The sequence below is a fragment of the Triticum dicoccoides genome, chromosome 6A, assembly GCF_002162155.2.
Source record: "Triticum dicoccoides isolate Atlit2015 ecotype Zavitan chromosome 6A, WEW_v2.0, whole genome shotgun sequence".
NCBI lineage: Eukaryota > Viridiplantae > Streptophyta > Magnoliopsida > Poales > Poaceae > Triticum > Triticum dicoccoides.
This window is the reverse complement of record NC_041390.1, coordinates 23,230,769-23,254,462: the sequence shown is the minus strand read 5'-3', so window position 1 is coordinate 23,254,462 and position 23,694 is coordinate 23,230,769. Positions and strand designations below refer to the sequence as shown.

At 48.0% G+C, this 23,694-nt stretch overlaps 1 protein-coding gene across 1 annotated transcript; it reads right to left on the bottom strand.

Moving 5' to 3' along the window:
- Nucleotides 1-1,290: 1,290 nt before the first annotated feature.
- LOC119319210 (wall-associated receptor kinase 3-like) lies at nt 1,291-3,790 on the bottom strand. The gene is made up of 2 exons (XM_037593698.1): nt 2,585-3,790; nt 1,291-2,474 (listed from the first exon to the last, which is right to left on the bottom strand). The coding sequence occupies exons 1-2, from the start codon at nt 3,777-3,779 to the stop codon at nt 1,291-1,293; spliced, it is 2,379 nt and encodes a 792-aa protein (XP_037449595.1). The 5' UTR covers nt 3,780-3,790.
- Between the last annotated feature and the right edge of the window lie 19,904 nt (nt 3,791-23,694).

Here is a 23,694-nt window from a genome sequence, read left to right as displayed (position 1 = left end):
TATCCCTGAAGAAGAAAGAAAATAAATAAGAAACTTTCGCACAAATAGCATAAAAATCGCACTTTTTATAGTATGCAAGAATATACATATAATAGTGAAATTTCCGCACTCTAGTACAATTTGCACACACATTATATAATACTTGCACGTGTACATTTACACACAGTTACATCCAAACATACACACAAAGAAAAAACAAAACCTGACTAATAAAACAAAATAAAAGATAATAAAAACCACAAGGAAAAAAGTGTGTGCTGAGTTGTTCTCTCTCTCTCTCTCACACACACACACACACACACACACACACACACAAATGTACATTTACACACAAGAACTGAAGACATGCATGCACCAGCAAGAAACGAAAAACGACTGAGGAAATCAACGGGGCAGTCAAATCCATTGTGAACTTTCACACGTATATCGTTACTTGAATCAACGGTTACAATATTGACTGACCCAAATTAAATATTCAGTTGCCTGACGTGTAGCTAAAGTGTAATGATATGTCAACAACTCTTGTATATTATTAACTCTTCTAAGTTGCACCTAGATACATCTCGAAGCAAGCAATTGAACCATTTCCTCCGTTCACTTTTGTAAGTCGTTTCAGACAACTTAAAATAAGCTATTTAGCATATTGTTTAAAATGTCTTCAAGGTCTTATAAAAATGAAAGGAGGGAGTATTTTATATAATTTCTTTATGTCATCCCCAAATTCCCATTCCACATCTGTCACAGATGTATGAGATCATCTACTAGCATAAATTCCACACCTAGTCAAAGAGACCCATCAAACACGTCAACATCGCCCATATTCTAGCTAGGGAAGGGGGTGAGTAATGTGTGGACTGAATCCCGACCTGATTGTATCTTGAGGGTGATCTCTGAGGAGACAGCCGACTTTGCTGAATAAATAAAATGCGTGATAGTTCTGAAAAGAAAAAGAAGACCCGTGTTGCATTTTCTTTGGTGTCACAACCTGCATACCTAAGGTTAACTATCCATATGTGTTGACTGACCCCAGTCAAGGACGCTTGATAGTCACTACTAAAATCTTTTTCTTTCTTATACGTATGTGTGTCTTATGTCCACTTCAGATCCGAGCCCCATTTCAAATTTAAAGGGCTCGTTCCTTGGTGTGTATGACATGGTTAAGAGAGGCCTCGTTGTTTCCATAAAATACAAAAAATAGTAAAACATACAAGCCCTTTAATCCTTGTGTACAAATCAATGAAAAAAATCCTTAGTTTCTAGTTAAACTTAACTAGCACCAAAATACATTCACTATCGTGGGTATCTTGATGACAACAAATACTCTTCTTCTAGGCTATATTGTCTGCTCACCTCCTCTGTGCTCTTACCCGTAACCACTGCATAGCTAGGTGCAACCATCTCATACATCTTAGCATTTTCATTGGGTACTCGAAGGCTCTCGAGTGTCATCTCGACTTGCCTCATGGTCGGCCGGTGGTCTCCTTCCATCCTCACACATGCCGCTGCCAACATAGCTACCTCTTCAACCTCCTTGCCCCCTTCCACCACAATCTGAGGATCTAGCACACGGACTAGATTGCCTGTTGCGAGCAAGGTAGTGAAATGTGCGACAAGGCTTTCCTCCTCCGGCGACCGAAATGAGCATGGTTTTTTCCTGGTGAGCAGCTCCATGAGGAGAACACCAAAGCTGTAAACGTCGCTCTTCTCGGTAAGTCGTCCCGAATAGTAGTACATAGGGTCTAAGTACCCGAATGTCCCTTGGATGGCGGTTGCATTCCCCGTTTGATCGATCGGAATGCACCTTGAAGCTCCAAAATCCGACACCTTTGCTACGCGATTGCCATCTAACAAAATATTCTGAGACTTGATGTCCCTGTGAACTATAGGGATTGACACGGCCGAGTGAAGGTACGCGAGAGCTCTCGCGGTCTCTATTGCAATTCTCAGACGATCCAACCATGGCAACGGTGCTTCAGGCTCTTCGGCATGAAGATGATGGTAAAGAGTCCCATTGGGGATGAACTCGTACACTAGCAATGGTACCTCCGTCTCGAGGCAGCACCCAAAGAGCTTCACCACGTTCCGATGGTTGATCTGAGAGAGGATGGCTACCTCGTTGATGAACTCGTCGATCTCCCTCTGGATCGCGACCTTAGACCTCTTGATCGCCACAACATGCAGGTCTGACATGATCCCTTTGTACACCGTGCCATGTCCTCCTCCGCCGATCTCGCGAGCTTTGTCGAAATTGTTTGTGGCCTTCTCCAACTCCACCAAGGGGATGATCATCCTCTCGGCGATGTCCGCCTTTTGTGACACCAATTGCTGCAAGAGATAACCCCTGTTTTGCTTGAAGAACTTCTGCTTCAACATTTTTGCCCTCCGGCGCTTCATCTTCCTGGTAAAAAAGATGGCACCAAGTACCATTAGTAGAAGGCCAACGCCGCTGCCCATTCCTATGCCGACACTTAAACCTGAAAAAGTATTGACAGAAAACGTGTCTCTCTTGTTAGGAAATGGTCTCTGGTGTGAAACAGAGCAAGAACAGTCTCTCTCTGATCTGATGTTGTGCTGTCGTGCTTACCTAAGGAAGATTTGACGCAGCCATCTTTGACATGGGGGTTGCCGCGGGCCCCACGCGGACACCGGCATATGTATCCGCCGGCCGTGTTGGTGCACTGGCCGCCGGAGCAGGTGCCGGGCAGCGCGCACTCGTCGACGTCTTGGCATCCGTCGGCGAGGTACGGGTTGCCCTGGTACCCGTCATGGCACCGGCACACGTAGCCGGTGCGGTAGTTGCCGGTGACGTTGTGGCATGAGCTGAGGCTGCTCCGGCACGCGCTTGTCGCCGCGTCCTCCGGGCAGCCCGACGTGCCCAGCGTATCCTGCGGCTGCGGAAGCGGCCTGGACTCCACCGCCCACTCTAGCACCACGGGGATCGCCGTCCGGCTCGACGCGTCCGCGAGCGACGTGTTGAGGAGCGCGGCGGAGACGCCCTCGAACCAGCCCCTCTCGGCGATGCGAACGTACGCGGGCAGCTCGCCGTCCTTCTCGTGGTTGGGGTCCACCCACTTGAACTCCACGCCGTAGGACGGGCGGCCGATGGGGATGGGCGTCTCGCAGCAGCCGATGCCGGCGCACTTGGCGACCTCCTCGAGCGAGCTCGTGGCGGCGCTGGACCACCGGTCGTTGACGGCGCAGAAGGCGGAGCAGCCGACGATGACGTTGCCGGTCTCCCCGAGCAGCGTGGCCTGCACGTTGCAGCCGGTGACCAGGAACTGGTTGCGCGTCTCCGACACCACGTACGGGCCGGCGCGGGCGCCGGCGAGGCCGCCCCACGTGCCGTTGCCCTCCGGGATCCCGTAGTAGGTGATGTTCACAGCGCCCGCGGTGTCCATGACGCGCACCGTGGAGTTGGCCAGCGAGATGTCCACGACCTCGAGGGTGCCGCTGCGGCCGCCGATGAGCAGCCGCTCTCGGCCGCGCGTCCGGGCGCAGGTGAGGTTGAAGCCCGGCCAGTAGCACCCTTCGCCGATGCCGAACGGGTACGGCACGCTCACGCTGCCACAGCTGGTCGGGCAGGTCACCGGCGGCGGCCCCGCACCTCCTGCGACCTGAGCAGCCGCCGCCGAGATGCAGAGCTGGAACAGCAGAAAAATGAACGCCGCCACCGGAAGCATGGTGAATTCGTGATGATGCGTGCAAAACACTCGTACCGCCGCCGGTGACATGCAGCTGCGTGAGAGGCATATATGCTGTCGGTCGGTCCATGCATGCATGCAGCGAGTCAGCGCCGGTATTGGTATTCACGCGTGGACTGACCTTTTCAATATCACTGTTCATTTTTCCTTCCAACAGAAGCAATAATAGCACAGACCTTTTCAAGGCCGTGATTATTACTATTATTTTTTATTATCTTACCCAAGATGAAGCAAAAATCTGAATTTTGAACCGACAATGTCTTTAAAAATACTGAAAATTAGTATAAGGCTATTCGTAGCGGGAGCATCACAATCACGATACTAGTTCAAGTGCATATTATTATAAATGACTCTACTTATTGTCTTGCATGACACATGCTAGTATCATAATAAATGTTATGATACAGTATCATAAGATAATACTTAACATTTTTTATTTAATTTTATGTCATCTCATCAAAATTGTCTAGTTGGCATGCATGATACTAGTTATCATACTCTCATTATGGATAGTCTGGGTGTTTTTTTTTGTTGTCCCAATTTATTTTCACGAGACCTGGGGTAGAGTGTTTTCCTTTTGATTGTTTCTATTTACTACAATATCATTACATATATTCAAATTGGATTAAAAAATTACTAGTGTGTTTTCGTTTCCCAAAAAAATCCTACACAACATATGTTTTTATATTTTTCAAGTATATCATAGTAAAAAAATTAATGGCCACCTTATATTGAAAATTTGTGTCCAAACAACGATTTTAAGGGGACCAGGGAGAGGGAGATTAAAATTACAACTAACTCCATTGATCCTATCCACTAAAAAAATCATTGGTTGTACATAAGATGTGCTATTAGGGTCAGACATCTCCAACGCCGACCCCTAAATGGACACGGTATCTGTTAGCGGATGTGTCTGCAGACAGTTATACACGAGCCGGTCATCTGACTGTGCTCGTGTACATTTCAAACGGGATTTCAACAAACCAAGTGATTTTCATTTAAACCAGACCACATACATTACATGTTCAACAGATTTCATAAAATAAAAGAAGCTAAAAGTTAACCTAGTCTAAATGGGTCTATTTCTTGGACCTCTTTTACTTTTGCTTAGGTTCAACCAAGGTAGTGGATAAACAGAAGGGGGAAATATACGGTGGGGGACACATTTCTTGTGATTGTGACAAAATGGATTGCTTGGCTTGTTCAGTTAAGTTCAACTTAAAACTTACATAAATTTGCAAAATAAACTAAACTCTTCCATTGAAGGTCTCTTTCTATGTCTAGTCTAGTTGAACGGTTTTGATTAAATGTATTATTTGTTTATTATCAAAATTAAATCAAGATTCTTTTAAGGGTAGCTAAATTAAAAAATCAGGATACTTTCTTCGTGGAACAAGATATTGGGTCCTCGAGTAATCTTTTTTTTCTTCATATGAGCAACAAAAGTGACAAATTGTATCATGTGCAAATTTTTAGTGGCATATTTGGAATAAAAAAATCCAGTACCATTTGAATATACGTGTAAATCGACAGTGGTACACATATAATTTGCTCTTGGTAAGCTTTTGATATTTATGTAAAAAAAGCTTTTGACTTATTAAAGCTAACTGAAAATAGGGGATTCCATAAAATTAGTCCTCCCTTCATTTTTGTATATAAAGCAATAAACCTATATTACATGTACCAAGGTAAAAATGATTACCGGTTTAAACCAATGTTGAAAGCCAGCTTTCTTTCTCATTTGACGTGTAAATTAATGTATATTTTTCTCTCCAACACAGAACAAGCCAACCCTCTCACTTCTTATGGGTTGTTTAATGCAACACATGCAAACCAATCTTCTCACTCCATCAATATTTATGTCGATCAGTGTTAGTAGCCTTATATAGCTGCAGATAATTTTGATAATGGTCTTGTATATAAAAAATGGAGGGTGTACTTCCTCCAATCCATGTTAATTGACACATACTTAAGGGTTGTTTGGTTTCTAACCACACCTTGCCACACTTTATCACTCCTTACCTTAGGTAAATAGGTGGGTGTTTGATTCTTGCCACATCTAAGGCAAGAAAAAAATTATGAGCAATAAGCCTCACATGTCAAAGACATAAAAAATATGGCAAGATTGCCAAAGTGTGGCTAAGAATTTACGTAACTCAAGTTAAACAAGTGTGGTAAAAAATAATGTGACAATATGTGGCAAAAATAATCACAATCCAAACAGGCCATTAGTCTACGCTTGAAGAGTCACTGGGTCGCCGGCTCTGCCCACTCCTGCATGGCCGGTGGCCGGCGCCAGACGGCAGTGGGGGCGGAGGACCCAACCCGCAGCCCGGTATGGGTGCGGCGGAGGAGTATGGTGGCGCTGGAGCGGGTCGGCGTCGCGCGCGAGGGAGTTCGTCCAGCGGGTCGCCGCCGGCCCGCTCGACGGCGTCTTTCGACATCACTGGTCACCGGCGCCATCGTCCTCGAGGTCACAAGGTCATCTCCGTCCTCCACCATTCTTTTGTTGGCAAGAGCCTCGCTCTCCCGCCTTGTTTCCGGCGAACGCACACACGCACGCAAGCTGCCCGAGCAAATGGCCATAAAAAAACAGAGGAGGAGCAGAGCAGCACCCAGGTTACTTCTCCAGGCAGCCAACATCCATCGTTTTTCTTCTCAGTTCACAACGGATGCAAGCTTTCATTTCGGTGACAAGTTACATAAATTTACACAATTGGTCCGCAAGCGGTCGAAGCAATTGCACTGAGTGGACTAAAACTGATGGACAGATTGAGATGCCCTAATGTACAGGTAGTCTGATTGCCTTGAGTTAGTGCAAATACTGAAATCTGGAGCCCTCACTCGGCGATACTAGCTGATTGCTTTCTGTTAGCGCATAACACCGGGGGTTTAACTTCAAACACTGTCCAAGAGAAGCCCATTTTCTTGCTAGGAGATGCTATGATTCTAAAATTTGTGAGGACTGGATAGATGTAACGCCAGTTTGATTTAGGGTTGCGTGGGGCATAGCCTCCACATATCTCGTATATATATATATATAAGACCAACAATACAGAGTTAGATTACAATACGACAGGTATAAAACCGTTTCCAACACACCCCCTCAATCTAAACTACTACTACATACAAGGTTCAGATTGGACCGGAAACGTTCTAACATCTGTCGTGTGGCCGGTTTAGTAAATACATCAGCTAGTTGGTCATTAGACGAGATAAACCTGACATCTAACACACCAGAAGCAACTCGCTCACGCACAAAGTGAAAATCTATCTCTATGTGCTTGGTTCTTGCATGAAAGACTGGATTTGCTGTCAGGTACGTAGCCCCAAGATTATCACACCACAGAATGGTGGTACGCTGCTTGAAGACCCCAAGCTCCTTGAATAAGGTCTCCACCCAGATTGCTTCAGCTGCTCCATTAGCTAAAGCTTTATACTCTGCCTCCATACTCGATCTAGAGACAGTTGGCTGTTTCTTGGAACTCCATGAGACAAGATTTGATCCAACAAACACAGCAAAACCACTAGTGGAACGGCGGTCATCAATGCATACAGCCCAATCAGCATCTGTGAAAATACTGACACCAGTGGAAGGAGATTTACGAATCCTCAATCCAGTACTCAAAGTCCCTTTGACATAACGCAATATATGCTTGACAGCTTCCCAATGCTCATTAGTCGGCTATGATAAATACCGGCAAACCTTGTTGACTGCAAAGGACAGGTCAGGACGAGTGAGCGTTAAATACTGGAGTCCTCCAACAATGCTGCGACATCGAGTGGCATCCTCAACACCCAAGGTAGTGCCGACCTCACGAGCCAGATGCTCAGTGGCAGATAATGGTGTAGAGGTAGGCCTGCAATTCTCCATACTCACACGATGAAGAAGATCAAGTGCATACTTGCGTTGAGTCAGCGTCATGCCCCATGAATTGTAGGATACTTCAAGCCCCAAAAAATACTGGAGAGGACCAAGATCCTTGATGGGAAAACTGTCGGAGAGAGATCTCACCAGACGATCAACTGCAGCCGGAGTGGAGCCAGCAATAACAATATCATCAACATACACTAGCATGTATATCTGGATGCCATGCACAGCAAAGATGAATAGAGATGCATCCGCCTTGGATGGAACAAAACCAAGCCGAAGAAGTCGAGCACTGAGACGAGCATACCAAGCACGTGGCGACTGTTTGAGACCATAAAAAGCCCATTGCAACTTGCACACGTGCGAAGGAAACCGAGTATCTTCAAAACCTGGTGGTTGCTGCATATAAAGAGTCTCGGAAAGAAAGCCATGAAGAAATGCATTGCTGACATCAACTTGCCTCAAACTCCATCCTCATGAAACAGCAAGCGAAAGAACCAGACGAATAGTAGTTGGTTTGACCACAGGACTGAAAGTATCACCATAGTCAAGACCTTGTTGTTGAGTAAAACCACGAGCAACGAGGCGAGCCTTGTGCTTGTCAACAGACCCATCAGCGTGTTGCTTCATCTTGAACATCCATTTACTACCAACAATGTTAACGCCAGGTGGTCGAGGAACCAAGACCCATGTGCCATTTTGACGAAGCGCTGCAAACTCAGCAGCCATAGCATCACGCCACGCCGGCTCACGGAGGGCATCACGATGCGACACCGGTGTCGCAAAGAAGGCACGACGAAGAGGATTATACCGCACCGTCCCATCAGTAAATTCCTTCTCACGACGAGTAGCATCAAGGGTACGAGTCACCATTGGGTGAGGGGGCTCGACGGCCGGAGGCGGAGGCGAGGATGGCGACGGTGCTGAACTGGGCGACGATGCTGGACTTGGCGACGGTGGCACAGGAGCCGGCGAAGATGGCTCATGAGCCGGCTCATGGGCCGACGAGGCACACGGGGAGCCAGGCGCCACTCCAGGTGCTGGCGAGGCCGATTCGCGGGCGGGCGAGGCCGACTCGCGGGCTGGCGAGACTGAGTCGCTGGCTGGCGAGGCGCAAAAAGAGCCAGCCGCACGTGCAGGCAGGACCCCTGCCTGGGAAGCCTGGCCGCCATGCACGTCGATCTGCATGGCGTGTACGTCGAGCGTGGCCGAGCGCGGAGCCTGCACAGGAGAAACGCTGGCTAGGCCAGATGGATTAGTAGCCAAGTAGGTTAAGTCATAATTACGCACATGAGCACTCGTAGACGGTTCTGTGGATGGAAAAGAAATAGCCTCGTCAAGTGTAGACACATCGACAGTGACACCGGGAGTAGCAAACAGGAAGACAGACTCGTCAAAGATAACGTCACGCGAGATGTATATACGACCCGTAGATCGATCAAGACACTTGTACCCCTTATGCATAGGACTATATCCTAGAAAAACACACATCTTGGACCGAGTTATACTTCCGCAAACTAGGCCAACAAGCACACCCGAAGGTACGAAGAAAAGTATAGTTGGGTGGAATCTTCAGAAGATGGTGAATAGGAGTATCTCGACCAAGCACGGGGGTGGGCATGCGGTTAATTAGGTAACACGCAGTCAGAAAAGCTTCATCCCAATAACGTAAAGGGAGAGATGAGTGAGCCAACAAAGCAAGACCAGTTTCAACCAAGTATCGGTGTTTGCGCTCGGCAATGCTGTTCTGTTGGGAGGTGTGAGGGCAAGAGACTCGGTGAGAGATGCCCGTACGAAGAAAATAACGGTGCAACTTATGGTATTCACCCCCCAGTCAGATTGGACAGCTTTAAGCTTAGCATCCAAAAGGCGCTCAACATGTGCTTGAAAAGCATAGAACACCTGTTCAACATCAGACTTATGTTTTAGTAGATAGATCCAGCAAAAACGGGAGTAGTTGTCAATAAAACTCACATAATACTTGTATCCCCCAGAGGAAGCATGAGCAGGGCCCCAAACATCAGTATGAACTAATTCAAGAGACATAGTAGACACATGAGCAGAAGCAGTATAAGATAGTTGACGACTTTTACCACATTGACAAGCATCACAAACTAAAGCAAAAGTATCTGAGGTTGAAGACTCGAGATCATTATTCCTAACAATGGAACTGACGACATTTTTGGATGGATGACCGAGACGCTGATGCCACTGAGATGAGGAGACACAGACGTTGTACGACGCTTGACGCTCGGACTGATGCGAGGCTCGTCCGAGTGGAAGAGGGTAGAGCCCTCCTTTGCTTCTATCTCGAAGAAGAATTCTCCTGGTGGCTTTGTCCTTAACAAGGAAAAAATATTTATGAAATTTAATGAAGATACGATTATCCGACACAAGACGATAGACTGATAGAAGATGTTGGCTAATATTTGGAACATGTAAAATATTGTTCAGACGTAGAGAAGAACCGGCTAAGGTCGAGTGCCCAATATGCGAAATAGACAAACCTGAGCCGTTGGCCACCTTAACCTGATCATGGCCGCCGTAGCGTTCGCGGAACTGAAGACGCTCCAGGTCACTAGTCAGGTGATCCGTGGTGCCGGAGTCCAGAACCCAGTGTGTGGAGTTGTTGGAGGAGGTCGATGCATTATATGCCGAGCGGCCATTGCCGCTGGAGTAGTCTGAATCGAAGCGCTTCTTGCAGGTGTCGGCTTCGTGACCCCAATTCTTGCAAATCTGGCACCTCAGGCGCCAGCGACGATTGCCGTTGCGACCGTTGCCGCCTCCTCCACCGCCGTTGTTACGACGGTTGTCTTGACCGCCGTGCTGGTAGCCCTGCCCCTGTTGCTGCGGGTAGCCTCCAGCGGGGCGGACGTCGGTGGCGCGACCAGCGTCGGGTGCTCAAGGACGGTTGACGGGGGCGGGAGCACCGGACCGTGCCACGGCGTTGGCCGACGAGGTCCACTCCTCATCGTCGGCCTGCTGCGACAGCTGCAGCGCCTCATAGTTGAGAACCATGGAGTAGAAATCAGTCAGCGCGACCGGGGTTACCACGATGCTGAGCGAAGCCGCGATCGGGTTGAAGGCCTTGCCCAATCCGGTAAGCATGTAGTCGATGATCTCATCATCAGCAAGGGGGGATCCAGCGGAGGCCATGGCGTCGGCAAGGGCCTTCACCTTGTGCATGTACTTGCTGGCAGTCATGTCGTTCTTCTTCAACGACTGAATCTATCGCCGGATGTGCCAAACCCCGGCACGGTTCTGCGCGCTGAACATGGCGTGGATGGAGGTCCACGCGGCAGCAGCGGACTTGCAGCTAATCAGTTGAGACGCAATGTCCTCTGTCATGGAGGAGAGGAGCATCCCGAGGACCTTCTGGTCCTGCGTCCACCACGTTGCATATGCAGGGTTTGCCACAGTGGTGGCGGCATGACCCGCCCCCTGGGAGATGGTTGTGGGCGGAGCAGCGACGGAGCCGTCGAGGTAGCCATGGAGAGAGGCGGCGAAAAGATGCGTCACGGTGAGGGTGCGCCATAGAGGGAATTTGCCACGATTCAGACATACGCCAAGGGAAGGCGCGATGGATGGGACTGGCGCCGTCGCGACCGGAGGCTTCACAACCGGACCGATAATGGCCAGTTGCATCGCGGCAGAAGAAGATCCAGACGCCATCGAGACCGGGCGGTGACGCGACACCGAGCGGCGACGCACGATCGGTCGAGCGAGCGGCGATGCGAACGAGCGAGAGGCGACGCGATCGAGCTAGCGGCGACCGAAAACGAGCGTGCGACGCGGCTTCGACGCGAGCGACGGCGCGATTGGAAAAGAGGCTCTGTTACCAAGTTTGATTTAGGGTTGCGTGGGGCATAGCCTCCACATATCTCGTATATATATAAGACCAACAATACAGAGTTAGATTACAATACGACAGGTATAAAACCGTTTCCAACAACGCCTGCTTTTCTTTTACTATTGTACTCCATGATGTTACTTTACCTCAAATTTGAATAAATTGCCATGAGGCGTTCCCATAAAAAAATACACAGATGGATGGAGATTCATCATTTACCCACACAGACGGATGGGGATTGGCTTCGCCAGACGTCCCAAGGTTGGAACTTCTTTCTGGTCAAACTTAATTTGGACTTTTTTTTGGAAATAGAGGAAGGCCCCCGGCCTCTGCATCTGGATGATGCATACGACTATTTTATTAATTATTGACACAAGACCTTATAAAGTCATACAACAATAAGACTAAAGCCACCGTCTAAGCAACATTTGTCGCTACTCTTATCCAGTTGATGAAGGGGCGCAGATAGTCTAGGTCTACTACCCAACAGACCTCACAGCCAAATCTAACATCTAAGACCTGAGGCCCCAACCAGGACGCCTGCTGGGTATGGGCACCCACCTGTCCATCGTGTTCCTCAACCAGGACGCCTGCCGGGTATGAGGCCGCCGCAGCCACCTGCCACCAATCCATCTTCAGAGCTATACTACTGCATCAACCTTGCCCGGTCTCGTTGCCGTCGACGCCACCATGGCACCAGACAGCTCCACCACCCTGCGCTCGTCCATCCAGCCGCATCTATCATCGATATGTAGCCGCACCATGCCGCCAAAATCATCGTCATCGACGCAGAAGATACAACGCCGCACCACCTGGCAACCTCCACACCGTCGCCACTGCTGGAGGTACTCGGAGCCCACCATCCACATCATCTCTCCCCCGAACAGCAGGTCCTCCCAAGACGGCGCCTCCATGGAGGATACGACGCGTAGGACGCCGCCGCCGCCCAATCTAGAATGAATTTTGGACTTTCGTCTGGGATGGGTTCGGAGGTGGATAGGAGAGACCTCGGCTTCGTCTCCATGGAGGATAACGACATTGAGTGATGTCGCTGATGCCGGGCCGGCCTAGCCGACCAAAGTTTCCTCCGGTCCCCATCCTATGCCACCAATCCTCCACCTGCTCCGGATCCGGCGACAAGCCACGATCCAAAAATTGGAAGATGGAAGATCCATTGGGCTCGACCCACCGGAGGATCGAGAAGAACCCGTTGTAGATCTCCAGACGCTGAAACTAGCAGTTCGACGTTGCCAGTGACGACCAACATCACCCCGCGGTGGCCAACGGAGTCTGAAGCCAGGATCCAGATGGATCCGATCCGGATCCGGCGGCACCCGCGACCACCGGGCAGTTTCATCGCAACCACCACCTCGCGACTCGCAGGCCGCCACCACCGCGCCGCTCACGACGCCGCCGGGAGACCCGCAGCCGCACCGCCGAACCCCGCGTTAGCCCGGCGCTCCTCTCATCCCCACTGTCCTGCGCCAGCCAGAACGAGATGGATGGGAAGAAGCCCCGCCGCCGCCCAGCCGGCCAGGCTTCGTCCAGCGGTGTTGCGGACAGCGGCGACGAGGGAGAGGGGCGGAGGAAAGTGCGAAGAGCGGCGGCTAGGGTTTCCCCTCTGGTCGCCCGCGGGGGCGAAGCGAGGGGGCGAGGGGGAGGGATTCATCGTTTACTCTATATATACAAACACATCGCAAATATTATGGATTTCTTAGCATATCTACACTTTGGATTACTTATAACGAAAACATTTATACTTATTTTGTTCCATTCCAAACAAATTCATTATCCTTGGACAGTGCTTGGGCCCTCAAAGTCAAGTAGTTGTGGAGAAACTGCACCCAGCTTCACATTGCTGACCAGTGGCTTTGAATTCCAAGCCCCGGAGTCCTTGTTGGTGTGCCACCAGAGCTGACATCAAAGGCTGGAAGGTAATGAGGTCGAGGAGAAACTACCAAGGAAAGTTAAATACGACGTCTGTTCTTTACTCTATGAACAAAATGTGTGGAGTAGCTACAACGATGTAAAATCTGGGTGTGAGATCCATATATTACCCTGATCTCCTCTTTGGAATATTTATCTCCCTTTGCTCCCTTGGTTTGTTTCAGTACCGATGATACGGATCCCAGCACTACACAGCCTGAAGGATCTCAGCAGCCTGTTCCTGAAAACCCCGCCATTTCGTCCTGCTGGAAAAGGAAAACTGAAGGCGGTACCTTCCTTGAAGATGTGAGGGGGCGCATCGACGAGTTCATCCAAGCTTCCATGGACGAGCGCAAGGCCTGCTTCACGAAGACTCTTCAGAAGGTATCTGTGCTAGCACTGAAATTGGGGCATTTTACGATGCATCATACTACTGCCTATTGTGGGTAGTACTCCCTTTCAAAATAGATGACTCAACTTTATACTAACTTTAGTACTCCCTCCGTCCCGAAAAACATGTCGCGAGGGCAATTTTTCAAAAAAAAAACCTCTAGTTTCTCCCGACCAAACCCGCACTCCTCGTCATCCTCCTCCGACAGAATCCCCAGTTGCGGTGCTATCTGCCGCCGTTGCTTCCCCGCTCCTCCGCTGCAGCTGCTCTGCTCCCCGCAGCGGCGACTCCCCTGCTCCCCCACTCCCTCGCCGCAGCTACCTCCTGCTCCGCCGTTGCAGCTGCCGCTCGCTGCCTCCCCAAGCTCCCCCCTTACTCATAAAAATCTTCGATTTCCGCCGCGCTGATGACCCCGACGACGAGGCGTCGCGGCTGGCGTTGTAGGCGTCGGGCGCGGCGGACCGAGGCGCTGCGGCGGGGCGGCTTCGGCTTGGAGTGCGGGCGCTACTGCAACGGCGAACCGGAGGAGAGGCTTCGACAATGGAGCCAGGCATGGCTTGGCGTCACCAAGAAAATCTCGCTGCCTTCCCTTTCTTATTTCGTGCGCGCCATAACGCTGGCGGCGGAGCATTGACCTCGCCTCGCCGGAGGTTAATCTCCTCACCGTCCTTCCTCTCCTAAAAGCGCCCTAATCCCGGGCGGAGAGGACCTCAGCCGGCGCCCGGCATGCCTCTCCATTTCCTTCTCTTGTTCGCTCTGTTGGAAATATGCCCTAGAGGCAATAATAAAATGGTTATTATTGTATTTTCTTGTTCATGATAATTGTCTATTGTTCATGGTATAATTGTATTGACTGGAAACCGTAATACATGTGTGAATACATAGAACACAACATGTCCCTACTGAGCCTCTAGTTGACTAGCTCATTGATCAATAGATGGTTATGGTTTCCTGACCATGGACACTGGATGTCATTGCTAACGGGACCACATCATTAGGAGAATGATGTGATGGACAAGACCCAATCCTAAGCCTAGCACAAGATCGTGTAGTTCGTATGCTAAAGCTTTTCTAATGTCAAGTATCATTTCCTTAGACCATGAGATTGTGCAACTCTCGGATACCGTAGGAATACTTTGGGTGTGCCAAACGTCACAACGTAACTGGGTGGCTATAAAGGTGCACTACGGGTATCTCCAAAAGTGTCTGTTGGGTTGGCACGAATCGAGACTGGGATTTGTCGCTCCGTGTGACGGAGAGGTATCTTTGGGCCCACTCAGTAGGACATCATCATAATGTGCACAATGTGATCAAGGAGTTGATCACGGGATGATGTGTTACGGCACGAGTAAAGAGACTTGCCGGTAACGAGATTGAACAAGGTATCGAGATACCAACGATCGAATCTCGGGCAAGTACTATACCGATAGACAAAGGGAATTGTATACGGGATTGATTGAATCCTTGACATCGTGGTTCATCCGATGAGATCATTGTGGAATATGTGGGAGCCAACATGGGTATCCAGATCCTGCTGTTGGTTATTGGCCGGAGAGTTGTCTCGGTCATGTCTGCATGGTTCCCAAACCCGTAGGGTCTACACACTTAAGGTTCGATGATGCTAGGGTTATAGGGAAAGTATGTACGCGGTTACCGAATGTTGTTCGGAGTCCCGGATGAGATCTCAGACGTCACGAGGAGTTCCGGAATGGTTCGTAGGTAAAGATTTATACATGGGAAGTCCCGTTTTGGTGACCGAAAAAGTTTCGGGTGCTATCGGTAACGTACCGGGACCACCGGGAGGGTCCCGGGGGTCCACCAGGTGGGGCCACCAGCCCCAGAAGGCTGCATGGGCCAAGTGTGGGAGGGGACCAGCCCCAGGTGGGCTGGTGCGCCCCCCCACCAAGGCCCAAGGTGCAGGAAGAGTGGGAGGGGGCAAACCCTAGGTCCAGATGGGCCTTAAGGCCCACCCTAGGGCGCCCCCTCTCCTTCCCACCTTGGCCGCACCCTAGATGGGTTTTGGGGGCTGCCGCCACCCCTAGGGAGGGAACCCTAGATGGGGGCGCAGCCCCTCCCCTTCCCCTATATATACTTGAGGTATTGGGGGCTGCAAAACACACGAGATGAACTCTCTCTTGGGCAGCCCTACCTCTCTCCCTCCTCGTCTCTCGTAGTGCTTGGCGAAGCCCTGCTGGAGTTCCGCGCTCCTCCACCACCACCACGCCGTCGTGCTGCTGCTGGACGGAGTCTTCCCCAACCTCTCCTTCTCCCCTTGCTAGATCAAGGCGTAGGAGACGTCACCGGGCTGCACGTGTGTTGAGCGCGGAGGCGCCGTGGTTCGGCGCTTAGATCGGAATCAACCGTGATCTGAATCGCTACGAGTACGACTCCTTCATCCACGTTCTTGCAACGCATCCGCTTAGCGATCTACAAGGGTATGTAGATTCACTCTCCTTCCCTTGTTGCTAGATTACTCCATAGATTGATCTTGGTGATGCATAGAAAATTTTGAATTTCTGCTACGTTCCCCAATAGTGGTATCAGAGCAAGGTCTATGCGTAGATTCTATGCACGAGTAGAACACAAAGTAGTTGTGGGCGATGATTTGTTCAATTTGCTTGCCGTTACTAGTCTTATCTTGATTCGGTGGCATTGTGGGATGAAGCGGCCCGGACCGACCTTACACGTACACTTACGTGAGACAGGTTCCACCGACTGACATGCACTTGATGCATAAGGTGGCTAGCGGGTGTCTGTCTCTCCCACTTTAGTCGGATCGGATTCGATGAAGAGGGTCCTTATGAAGGGTAAATAGCAATTGGCATATCACCGTTGTGGCTTTTGCGTAGGTAAGAAACGTTCTTGCTAGAAACTCATAGCAGCTACGTAAAACATGCAACAACAATTAGAGGACGTCTAACTTGTTTTTGCAGGGTATGCTATGTGATGTGATATGGCCAAAAGGATGTGATGAATTATATATATGTGATGTATGTGATTGATCATGTTCTTGTAATAGGAATCACGACTTGCATGTCGATGAGTATGACAACTGGCAGGAGCCATAGGAGTTGTCTTAATTTATTGTATGATCTGCATGTCAATGAAAAACGCCATGTAATTACTTTACTTTATTGCTAACCATTAGCCATAGTAGGAGAAGTAATAGTTGGCGAGACAATTTCATGAAGACACGATGATGGAGATCATGGTGTCATGCCGGTGACAAAGGTGATCATGTCGCGCCTTGAAGATGGAGATCAAAAGGCGCAAGATGATATTGGCCATATCATGTCACTTTATGATTTGCATGTGATGTTTGTCATGTTTACATCTTATTTGCTTAGAACGACGGTAGCATAAATAAGATTATTCCTCGCTCAAATATCAAGAAAGTGTTCCCCATAACTGTGCACCATTGCGAAGGTTCGTTGTTTCGAAGCACAACGTGATTTATCGGGTGTGATAGATTCTAACGTTCGCATACAACGGGTGTAAGCCAGATTTACACATGCGAAACACTTAGGTTGACTTGACGAGCCTAGCATGTACAGACATGGCCTCGGAACACAAGAGACTGAAAGGTCGAACATGAGTCGTATAGTAGATACGATCAACATGAATATGTTCACCGATGAAGACTAGTCCGTCTCACGTGATGATCGGACACGGCCTAGTTAACTCGGATCATGTATCACTTAGATGACTAGAGGGATGTCTATCTAAGTGGGAGTTCATTAAATAATCAGATGAACTTAATTATCATGAACATAGTCAAAAGGTCTTTGCAAATTATGTCATAGCTTACGCTTTAGTTCTACTGTTTTAGATAAGTTCCTAGAGAAAATTTAGTTGAAAGTTGATAGTATCAATTATGCGGACTGGGTCCGTAAACTGAGGATTGTCCTCATTGCTGCGCAGAAGGATTATGTCCTTAATGCACCACTCAATGAGCTGAACCTCGAGCGTCGGTTGTGGATGTTGCGAACATCTGACATACACGTTTTGATGACTACATGATAGTTTAGTGCGTAATGCTAAATGGTTTACAATTGAGGCACCAAAGACGTTTTTGAAACATCGCAGAACATATGAGATGTTCCAAGGACTGAAATTGGGATTTCAGGCTAGTGCCCAAGTCAAAAGGTATGAGACCTCTGACAAGTTTCTTAAGCCTGCAAACTAAGGAGAAAATCTCAATCGTTGAGCATGTGCTCAGATTATATGAGTACTAAAATCGCTTGAATCGAGTGGGAGTTAATCTTCCAGATGAGATAGTGATGGTTCTCCAAAGTCACTGCCACCAAGCTAGTAGAGCTTCGTGATGAACTATAACATATCAGGGATAGATATGATGATCCTTGAGCTATTCGCGACACCGTGAAAGTAGAAATCAAATAGGAGCATCAATTGTTGATGGCTAGTAAAACCACTAGTTTCAAGAAGGGCAAGGGCAAGAAAGGGATACTTCATGAAACGACAAATCAGTTGCTGCTCTAGTGAAGAAACCCAAGGTTGAACCCAAACCCGAGACTAAGTGCTTCTATAATAAGGGGAACGGTCACTGAAGCAGAACTACCCTAGATACTTGGTAGATGAGAAGGCTGGCAAGGTCGACAGAAGTATGTTGAATATACATGAGTACTTTACTAATACTCCTAGTAGCACCAGGGTATTAGATACTAGTTCGGTTGCTAAGTGTTAGTAACTCGAAATAAAAGGCTACAGAATAAACAGAGATTAGCCAAAGGTGTGACGATGATATGTGTTGGAAGTGTTTCCAAGGTTGATGTGATCAAACATCGCACGCTCTGTCTACCATCGGGATTGGTGTTAAACCTAAATAATTGTTATTTGGTGTTTGCGTTGAGCATAGACATGATTGGATTATGTTTATCGCAATATGGTTATTCATTTAAGGAGAGTAATGGTTGCTCTGTTTATTTGAATAATACCTTCAATGGTCTTGCGCCTAAAATGTATGGTTTATTGAATCTCGATCGTAGTGATACACATGTTCATGCCAAAAGATATAAGATAGTAATGATAGTACCACATACTTGTGGCACTGCAATTTGAGTCATATTGGTATAAAACGCATGAAGAAGCTCCATGTTGATGGATCTTTGGACTCACTCGTTTTTGAAAAGATTGAGACATGCGAACCATGTCTATTGGTATATATGCATGAAGAAACTCCATACAGATGGACCGTTTGGACTCACTTGATTTTGAATCGCTTGAGACATGCAAATCATACCACATGGGCCAGATGATTGAAAGCCTCGGTTTCAGTAAAATGGAACAAGAAAGCAACTTGTTGGAAGTAATACATTTTGATGTGTGCAGTCCAATGAGTGCTGAGGCACGCAGTGGATATCGTTATGTTCTTACTTCACAGATGATTTGAGTAGATACTGAGTATATTTACTTGATACAAGTCTGAATTATTGAATGGTTCAAGTAATTTCATAATGAAGTTGAAGATCGTCGTGACAAGAGGATAAAATGTATATGATATGATCATAGAGATGAATATCTGAGTTGCGAGTTTGGTACACAATTGAGACATTATGGAAATTGTTTCACGACTAATACCGCCTGGAACACCATAGTGTGATGGTGTGTCCGAACATCATAGCTACACCCTATTGGATGTGGTGCATACCATGATGTCTCTTATCGAATTACCACTGCCGTTCATGGGTTAGGCATTAGAGACAACCACATTCACTTTAAATAGGGCACCACGTAATTCCGTTGAGATGACACCGTATGAACTGTGGTTTAGAGAAACCTAAGCTGTCGTTTCTTGAAAGTTTGGGGCTGCGGCGCTTATGTGAAAAGGTTTCAACCTGATAAGCTGGAACCCAAAGCGGATAAATACATCTTCGTAGGACACCCAAAACAGTTGGGTATACCTCCTATTTCAGATCCGGAAGCAAAAGTGATTGTTTTTAGTAACGGTTCCTTTCTCGAGGAAAAGTTTCTCTCGAAAAAATTGAGTGGGAGGATGGTGGAGACTTGATATGGTTATTGGACCGTCACTACAACTAGTGTGTAGCAGGGCACAGGAAGTTGTTCCTGTGGCACCTACACCAATTGAAGTGGAAGCTGATGATAGTGATCATGAAGCCTCGGATCAAGTCACTGCCGAATCTCGTAGGACGACAAGGACACGTACTGCTTCAGAGTGGTACGGTAATCCTGTCTTGGAGATCATGTTGCTAGACAACAATGAACCTACGAGCTATGGAGAAGCGATGGTGGGCCCGGATTCCGATGAATGGCTCGAGGCCATAAAATCTGAGAGAGGATCCATGTATGAAAACAAAGTGTAGACTTTGGCAGAACGACTTGATGGTCGTAAGGCTGTTGAGTACAGATGGATTTTAGAAGGAAGACGGACAATGATGGTAAGTGTCACCATTAAGAAAGCTCAACTTGTCGTTAAGATGTTTTCCGACAAGTTCAAGGAGTTGACTGCGATGATACTTTCTCACTCGTAGCGATGCTTAAGAGTCTGTTGGAATTATATTAGCAGTTACTGCATTGTTTATGAAATCTTACAGATAGGATGTCAAAACATTGTTTCCTTTTCTTGAGGAAAGGTTGTATGTGATACAACCAGAAGGTTTTGTCAATTCGAAAAGATGCTAACAAGTATGCAAAGCTCCGGCAGTCCTTCTGAGGACTGGAGTATGCATCTCGGAGTTGGAATATACGCTTTGATGATGATCAAAGGTTTTAGGTTTATACAAAGTTTATGAGAAACTTGTATTTCCAAAGAAGTGAGTGGGAGCACTATAGAGTTTCTGATGAGTATATGTTGTTGACATATTGTTGATCGGAAATGATATAGAATTTCTGGAAAGCATATAGGGTTGTTTGAAAAGTGTTTTTCAATGGAAAACCTGGATTAAGCTACTTGAACATTGAGCATCAAGATCTATAAAGATAGATCAAAAACCGCTTAATAGTACTTTCAAATAAATACATACCGTGACAAGATTTTGAAGGAGTTCAAAATGGATCGGCAAAAGAAAGAGTTCTTGGTTGTGTTATAAGGTGTGAACATTGAGCAAGACTCGAAACCCGACCACGCCAGAATAGAGAGAAAGGACGAAGGTCGTCCCCTATCCTTTAGACGTAGGCTCTACAGTATGCTATGTTGTGTACCGCACATGAAGTGTGCCTTGCCATGAGTCAGTCAAGGGGTACAAGAGTGATCCAGGAATGGATCACAGGAATGCGGTCAAAGTTATCCTTGGTAACTAGTGGACTGAGGAATTTTCTCGATTATGGAGGTGGTGAAAGAGTTCGTCGTAAAGGGTTACGCCGATGCAAACTTTGACACTAATCCAGATTATTTTGAGTAGTAAACTGGATTCGTATAGTAGAACAGTTATTTGTAATAGCTCCGAATAGAGCGTGGTAGCTGCATCTAGGAGATGACATAGAGATTCGTAAAGCACACACGGATCTGAAAGATTCAGACCCGCTGACTAATAACCTCTCTCACAAGCGAGCTATGATCAAACCCCATGGGTGTTGAATTCATTACAATCACATAGTGATGTGAACTAGATTATTGACTCTAGTGTAAGTGGGAGACTGTTGGAAATATGCCCTAGAGGCAATAATAAAATGGTTATTATTGTATTTCCTTATTCATGATAATTGTCTATTGTTCATGCTATAATTGTATTGACTGGAAACCGTCATACATGTGTGAATACATAGAGCACAACATGTCCCTAGTGAGCCTCTAGTTGACTAGCTCGTTGATCAATAGATGGTTATGGTTTCCTGACCATGGACATTGGATGTCATTGATAACGGGATCACATCATTAGGAGAATGATGTGATGGACAAGACCCAATCCTAAGCCTAGCACAAGATCGTGTAGTTCGTATGCTAAAGCTTTTCTAATGCCAAGTATCATTTCCTTAGACCATGAGATTGTGCAACTCCCGGATACTGAAGGAATACTTTGGGTGTGCCAAACGTCACAACTTAACTGGGTGGCTATAAAGGTGCACTAAGGGTATCTCCGAAAATGTCTGTTGGGTTGGCACGAATCGAGACTGGGATTTGTCGCTCCGTGTGACGGAGAGGTATCTCTGGGCCCACTCGATAGGACATCATCATAATGTGCACAATGTGATCAAGGAGTTGATCACGGGATGATGTGTTATGGAATGAGTAAAGAGACTTGCCGGTAACGAGATTGAACAAGGTATCGAGATACCGACGATAGAATCTCGGGCAAGTACTATACCGGTAGACAAAGGGAATTGTATACGGGATTGATTGAATCCTTGACATCGTGGTTCATCCGATGAGATCATCGTGGAACATGTGGGAGCCAACATGGGTATCCAGATCCCGCTGTTGGTTATTGGCCGGAGAGTTGTCTCGGTCATGTCTGCATGGTTCCCGAACCCGTAGGGTCTACACACTTAAGGTTCGATGACGCTAGGGTTATAGGGAAAGTATGTACGCAGTTACCGAATGTTGTTCGGAGTCCCGGATGAGATCCCGGATGTCACGAGAAGTTCCGGAATGGTCCGGAGGTAAAGATTTATATATGGGAAGTCCCGTTTTGGTGACCGGAAGAATTTTGGGTGCTATCGGTAACGTACCGGGACCACCGGGAGGGTCCCGGAGGTCCACCAGGTGGGGCCACCAGCCCCAGAAGGCTGCGTGGGCCAAGTGTGGGAGGGGACCAGCCCCAGGTGGGCTGGTGCGCCCCCCACCAAGGCCCAAGGCGCAGGAAGAGCGGGAGGGGGCAAACCCTAGGTCCAGATGGGCCTTAAGGCCCACCCTAGGGCGCCCTCTCTCCTCCCCACCTTGGCCGCACCCTAGATGGGTTTTGGGCGCTGCCGCCACCCTTAGGGAGGGTACCCTAGATGGGGGCGCAGCCCCTCCCCTTCCCCTATATATACTTGAGGTATTGGGGGCTGCAAAACACACGAGATGAACTCTCTCTTGGTGCAGCCCTACCTCTCTCCCTCCTCGTCTCTCGTAGTGCTTGGCGAAGCCCTGCTGGAGTTCCGCGCTCCTCCACCACCACCACACCGTCGTGCTGCTGCTGGACGGAGTCTTCCCCTACCTCTCCTTCTCCCCTTGCTGGATCAAGGCGTAGGAGACATCACCGGGCTGCACGTGTGTTGAACGCGAAGGCGCCGTGGTTCGGCGCTTAGATCGGAATCAACCGCGATCTGAATCGCTACGAGTACGACTCCTTCATCCGCGTTCTTGCAACGCTTCCACTTAGCGATCTACAAGGGTATGTAGATGCACTCTCCTTCCCTCGTTGCTAGATTACTCCATAGATTGATCTTTGTGATGCGTAGAAAATTTTGAATTTCTGCTATGTTCCCCAACACGCTCCGCGCCGGCTGCTTGCGAGACCTCCCAGTAGCACCGCAGCGATGTCATCGGCGGCGGGGACACCATCGGACGGTGGAGGGGATAGGCCGTGGCAGTCATACCACACCGCCTACACCAACGCCAAAGCTGGTAAAACTGCATTCCCCTCTTTCCTGGCTTAAGATTGCGCCGGTATGGTTTGAGCACTGGTATTTATTCTCTTATCACGTTGCATTAGGAATGGAGGGAGTTGACAAAGAGAAGGTGCAGAAGGTGATCTATGAAATGAGCAAGGGTTCTAAATATTTCGAAAATGAGCAGAAGAAGGAGGCGATTACCAAACTTAAAATCGAGCATCTACCCGCACAGTGTGCAAAGTTAACTGATAATGACATATCACATTTTCAGAAGGTACGAGGCAGCAATTTTCTGAACAATTGATCATAAACATCTGTACTGCCATGTTATTATGCCCCAACATCTGTGTATTTATGCTTGTTCCCCCCAACCTAGTTGATGAAGAATTCATCATAAACCTCAACTAAAATACAGCATGCTGTTTGTTTCTCCAGCATCTCC

Excerpts from the sequence above, each read along its gene's own strand:
- LOC119319210 (XM_037593698.1), bottom strand. The coding sequence starts at position 3,779 with ATGCATGCATGGACCGACCGACAGCATATATGCCTCTCACGCAGCTGC. Across the intron at positions 2,475-2,584 it reads CTGCGTCAAATCTTCCTTAG|GTTTAAGTGTCGGCATAGGA; the intron begins GTAAGCACGACA and ends ATACTTTTTCAG.